General features: G+C 43.2%; 1 protein-coding gene across 1 annotated transcript in view; it reads right to left on the bottom strand.

The window, feature by feature from the left end:
• Positions 1 to 2593: 2593 nt before the first annotated feature.
• Positions 2594 to 6501, bottom strand: part of LOC308149510 (stromal cell-derived factor 1-like) — a 7451-nt gene continuing 3543 nt past the window's right edge. Inside the window, exons 3-4 of the mRNA XM_080522369.1 lie at positions 4241 to 4324; positions 2594 to 2732 (exon numbers count right to left, since the gene is read on the bottom strand). Coding sequence (XP_080378495.1) covers positions 2699 to 2732; positions 4241 to 4324 — 118 coding nt within the window. The 3' untranslated portion in view covers positions 2594 to 2698. The remainder of the gene's footprint in view (positions 2733 to 4240; positions 4325 to 6501) is intronic.

The raw sequence follows: 6501 nt of genomic DNA, 5'->3' as shown, positions 1-6501 counted from the left end.
TGTTGAAATAGCTCATATGGCCCCGCGGTGGTGTAGCGGTCTAAGCACTGGCCGCTAGTGCATGCTGCCCACCGGGGCCGGGGTTCGTATCCCGGCTCGCCAGATCCAGATATGGCCGAGGCACACGGGAAGCGGCATATTGGCCGGCCGCTTCCGAGGGGGGTATAGGAGTAGTTCTGGACTAGGATCCGTCGCGCAACACCGCCCCCGTCTGGTGTCGGAGTAACGGTACTGGGCTCGAGGAGCCAGTCAGCCTAGTCTGCCTGGCGGCCTCCTCTGGGACTGCCGACCACGGGGTCGTGCGGCGGATCCTTCGCAATAGGCAGGGGATAATTGGATGCTAAGTTGGGTTAAATTGGCTACCAAATTGGGTGAAAAGGGGATAAAATCTGAAAAACAAATTTAAAAAAAAAAAAGAAATAGCTCATATGATTGGCCGATACGGACGCAGTATACCCCCTGATTGGCCCATACGGACACAGTATACCCCCCCAAGGGATGGATGAATCAGAGCAAGCAATCTAGCTTTCTTGAACCCCACATTTCTCTAGTCCGGTGTTGTTCTTGTTAAAGCTGGCGTACACAATTTGATCTTAATATTTCAACTATGCAAAATGTAGAACAAAGACACATTTGTTTCTTTTATACACTGCAAATAAAAGTAGAAAACGATGATAAATGTAAAAAACGTGATTTGATAATACTGTGGTCTGGATACAGTACTCTCGGGGTATGCCTTCATTTAGTACTGCCTAAACTGCGTAAATATCTTTATTGACTTCGATTATACAAAAAAAATACAAAAATAAAATCATAACATAAAAAAGACTTAATCTCATATTAAAGTGGCTCAAACAAAAAAGTAAAATCAGACAAACTTTCTTTCACCCCAACAACATTCAGCTTTGATGTGATGGTTAGTACTGCAGCATAGTAACAATAACAGGTATTTAATATAGCCATATACTAGTTTTACACTCCTGCCAAGAAGCAATGCAGTAGTTAGCTCCTATAAAATTGATATGTGAAGCCCTTCACTATACCATGGTACTGTATACAAATGAATGTATTGGAACTTCTTAAGATAATAGACAGTAAAATAACATGCAGTAATTTCTTGTTACACTGTTTGGCAAATACCCAGAATATTGAGGTCAATCTTTTGGCTCTCTCCCATGATATTGCCCGTTTTGCTAAATAAAGATTTGGTCTCTGTTTTACACCTGTATGAAGGTCTACCCATGCCCTACAGCCTAGAGCAATGGAGAATCTTACATTCATAAATAGCTGCATTGATGTGCATCAGTGGAGGCTAGTGGAGGTAGAAATCGGAGGACGGGCTCATGGAACGGAGTGAGGATTGGTATTCTCATTCCTTATTCCATCCCATGCATGACCATGAGCCTGTTCACTGACTTTGGCCTCCACCAGCCTCCCCTGATATGCATGTATCCCCGTTTCATTACAATCTTAGCCAATAAGGCCACAGTCTCATAACACATGGCACTTGGTGAGTTGATGTATGTACTGCATTACTTGTTCAATTTTCAGTACAGGACTACACTGTAATCCAGTACTCTGCCCCATAGGGACCCACCGGCTTGTATTACAACAGATAACATTCCCTTCACAAGAGCACTGTAAGCATTATCTGATTTGGAACTTCACTCTTTATAGCGAATGAATAGCCTCTCCCTCTCTATTTGATTTTTTTCTCTCGTTGTCTCTCTCTCTCTATTTTTTTTCTCTCGTTCTCTCTTTCTTTCTCTCGTTCTCTCTTTCTTTCTCTCTCTTTCTTTCTCTCTCTCTCTCTTTCTCTCTCTCTCTCTCTCTCTCTCTCTCTCTCTCTCTCTCTCTTTCAATGCTCAGCCTTCCCTGACAGAAGTGCTGATCCTGTAAAACATACAGTAGAGGAAATATACCTGTTTGTTGAAACGAATGGCTTCTGATCCCTTGAGTAGAAGCACTTGATCACGAAGCATCTCCCTTACTAGACTATGAACATCTCCATTGCCTTGCCAATCACCAGCACTAGATTGTGGAAGACATGTTATGAGCATAAGATCAACCCTGATATTGGTCACCTCTTATGTAGTGGGCTCAACCCATTGGCTTGCCTGTCCCTATCCCATGACTCCCTCAGTCAGAGCTGACCCCAGGGGTACCCACAAACCCTTTCTCAGGTCGCTTGAGAAACAGAGCCAGGCGCAAAGTATCTAAATGGTCCATTTACTGCCTCATGAAGTAGGAAAATAGTCTATTTACATACAGAACACACTCTCTCTCTCTCACACACACACACACACACACACACACACACACACACACTCCCCCCCCTCCCCCTTAGACACACACACACACACACACATAAAAAAGAGCCACACACACATCCTCACACTCACACATTCCAATATAATATGGTATAATTGCACTTAGTGCTAACTACGGTAGAGGTGACAGCGTGGGTGAAGGCTGGCTGACTGAGCAGCAGCAGCAGCAGCAGCAGCAGCAGCAGGAGAATGAGGAAGAGGCGCAGCTGGAAAGGCCTGGGTTTGTGGCGGTGAAGTGCTGGTTCTGCAAGCGTTCCAGAGAGGTGTACACAGCGTGTTACATATCTGTGGTAGGACGGGTGGGGAGGGAGACAGGGGGGAGACGGCCTGGGACCGGGCCAGCCAGGCTTCTCTGCTTCAACCACTTCTTAGTTCTTGTTGCGCCTTCTGGACTTCTTCACCCTAGAGAGAGAGAGAGAGAGAGAGAGAGAGAGAGAGAGAGAGAGAGAGAGAGAGAGAGAGAGTGTTAGACCATGGACGTCATCAGACTGAGGGGCAACTGCAAGGGTCTTGATTTGCTTGTTGATGTTGTAATAGGTGTGGGTAAGTGTGGGGTACAGTGTTGGTTTTCATGAAGGGTTTAGTTAACGCAAGTGTGACCTGTTACGCAGTGTGTCCAGTATGCGGTCAAGGTCTACTCCATGTTTATGTGAGTGGGAGGCTGGGCTTAGACAGCCTCAAGCCCCCATTAACAAGAACAGCAATGTTTTAGAATTTTAAGAATTTATAACGTGTTTCCAGTGCCATGACAGGTCTGTTATTTTATTTTTTAACTGCGCCACGTTGGGGACTAAAGGTCTAGAAAACATCTATTTGTTCCCCCACCCTAGAAGTTCATTGGAATTTTTAAGATGCAGCCGTTTTATGTGGTGATAATGACCGCCGGGCGCACTATGAAGTTTTATTGGGAATGCAAGCTTGTTTTTACTGCACTCCTCATTTAGACTGATTATGATGGAGCTGTTTTTACTGTATATTGTTTACTACCTCAGCATAAAACCCAATTAAGTTGCTTTCCAAACAGTGGCAGTTTTACTGTCTTGATCATTCGGTGGAAAATGCTGTAATATTAAAATGCCCCTACTAAATGTAATAAGTATAGATGTAATAACACATAACTATTGACACAAATATTCACATAAACTACTGTATGTTATACAGGAAATGAGGAAAACTAAATAAGGAACACTAAGTCATATATCAAAAGTAACTCCTATTTTTTACTGAGAGTTAGTTAAATAACGTATTATATAAAGCGTATTCAATTCAATAACATTACATTTTAATGTTAATAAAGAAGCTATTGACTAGAGATCAACTGAGGGAGCATGAAACTCTAGCATCGGTTGTTAAACTTAATCTGATTTCCAATATTTTTTCTTTGCTCCAAGAGTTGGAATGACCACAATGCCATGCTTAAATTATTAGAGAGATTACAAAGCAGAAAAAGAACATTCTTCTCCAGTCTGTCTTGATCTCCAGTTTTAGCCACGCGTACATGAGAAACCAGAAGGAACCAGAAATACCCAGAATCAGTTTCATCTCTGTTTTAATGATACACTAATGAAGAAAACTAAATAAAAACAAAACTATTTTTTTTTACTGAGATAGGGATAGTTAATAACCAATTCAAGTCAATAATTGATGATGAACATTTTAATTTAAATGTTTATAAAGAAGCTATACATAATTTGCTAAGAAATACATCACTTTCTTATGTTAATAGTAAAGTCTCATCAACAAGTAAATCAAATAAGACTGTACTTTGACACAAAGTCCTGTTTCGAAAAAGGACTACAATATAAAATATTATTGGCACATGAAAACAGGGGTATTTCATTCCATGTTTCTGTAACTGTGTGTCTGCTCTTACTTGTCAAACAGAAAAAGAGTGGGTTCAATCTCCTTACTTGTTAATGGCATTCTTTAAGTACTGCTGCAGCCATTTTGTCTCAGGGTTAATGCAGACCTCCCTGTTGTTCTTGAGCTTGGCACTGTGAAGGCGGAAGGCATGGATGGAGGGAGGGAGAGAAAGAGAGTAAGTGGGTGAGAAAGATATTCATGTCAGTGCTCTCCGAGCATCCACTTTCTCTGTTTTCTTATCTGATGAAGGGATACAGTATGGCACTGCAGCCCTGGAATGACACACACACACACACACACACACACACACACACACACACACACACACACCCACACACACACACACACACACACACACACACACACACACACAGATATACACAGAGAGAGAGCTAGCGTGGTCTTCTCACACTCTACTTAACATCCTGAGATATCATGCAGCACCCAGCTCTTATTTCACACCTCATCATGTTATAGTCGGACTGTAATAAGACCACACTGTATTGTTGACAGTGTGAGTGGCACCTTTAATTAGTGATTTTCTTTAGAGAGAGTTACTTTTTATGTGCAGCCGGCTAATGCTTTTGTATCAATTGTTGGTGAGACTTGTAAAGGAAGAACCTACAAATACACAAGTCACCATTTTAAAAATGTATTTACATTCAATGAAATTCTCTGAGGCAAACATTTGGTTATTTTAATATATTGTATCGAAACAAAATGAATGAATTTATATCCCTAAAATCGAGTTTAATGTGTGCTACAAATATGTCACGATTGATTAAAACATCAAAATTGCCCCCAGATTATGCATCAGGTTTAACAAACACATCATGGCCACACTGTGTCCTTTGTGATTGCTACAGAACAAAAAAAAGCTCTTCTGTTTTGATGTCAGGATATATACCGTATGATTAACAGAGTGAGATGTAAGGGAATGTTTCTGTTAGTGCAGGTATGGAGGTTGTTGATAGAGTGCCAACCCAAATGTTTAATTTGTGCAGTGATCTGGGCTTTGTGCAGTGATCAGAGTCATCGGACACCTCTTGTTAGGCTTGTTGCTCCATAGGCCATGGGAAGTAAAAGGGATATAAAGGGGAAATACGCTTACCCTAACCCCCACCCTCCCAAACATATGGATCTCACACTCCCGTGCCAAAAGGTTGTGTTTGAGAGTTAACAACTCTGAAGGATGACGCCTCACCGCCTATCTCCCTCCCTCCCTTCTTTCCCTCCTTCCCTCCATCACACAAGCCTGCAAATTAAACACATTCCTCCCTACCTTGAATCCCTCCTTTACTGATTTTTGATTCAATTTGAGTGCCCCCCCCCCCCCCCCCCCTAGCCACCATCTAACCACCTAACTCCCCAACCACCCCTCGGTGATCGAACAAATGGTCCAGCTACCCCACCACAGATGAAAGAGCCACATAAGCGCATCAATTCCCCCCAAATCCTCCAAACCAACATCCGAATCAGTTAACTAAATAACACGGTAACTGGATCTCTGTTTGTTTATCCTCTGGGATGTCCTCTACCCCCCCCCCCCCCCCTCCTCCTCTCTCTCTTGCTCTCCCTCTCTCTTTTATTGTATTTAGGCTGGCTAATCCGTTGTGGAGTTTTTGGCTTGTCTTGTTTTGATGTGGCCCTGGTTTATCTGTCTGGCCCTGAGAGGCACTCTAATTGACTTGGCTGGAATTCTTCGGGGGTCTGGAGGCTTCAAGCCAGCAGGTAGTAATTACTTCACAGCAAGTTAATACCAACAGCAGGCGAGGGCATGGGGAGGAGATGGGAGGTGGGGGGGGGCAAGGGGGTGGGTGTGGAGGGGTGTAGAGTTACACCTTTCTTTCATCTGGCGGCTAAAGAGATATCAGAGCAGCATTCTGCCCCTGTCTCCTGCTGCTTCCAGGGTCTCCGTATTATTATTATTAGATGACTTTTTGACTCTTGTCTCAGTTTGGGAGGTGGGGGTTAACGTTTTTGCCCAGAGCTGTGTCCCTTTTGACCTTTTGCCACACGGTAACCGCCCCAGTCCACATTCCCCCCCCCCTTTTTTTGGCTATTGCCGCCCCATTTCTATAGGTTACAAATGGGCAAAGCATTATGGTTAATGTGTTCCAGACCATTGATATTATACTAACCGTCGGCAATGGGAGGAGGAGGAAGAAACGAGGGAATCAGGGACAGAAAGGGTCAACAGAAATACAAAGGTAATCACTTTGACCCCTAATGATTGTTTCCTTAGTAAAACAAAATCACCCCCCGAGCTCTCGCCCTCGTGCTCTCACTCCCTTCTCTCCCTTCCTCT

The sequence above is a fragment of the Nansenia antarctica genome, assembly GCF_963989245.1.
Source record: "Nansenia antarctica genome assembly, chromosome: 2".
In the NCBI taxonomy this organism is placed as follows: domain Eukaryota; kingdom Metazoa; phylum Chordata; class Actinopteri; order Argentiniformes; family Microstomatidae; genus Nansenia; species Nansenia antarctica.
This window is presented reverse-complemented; position numbering and strand designations above follow the sequence as displayed.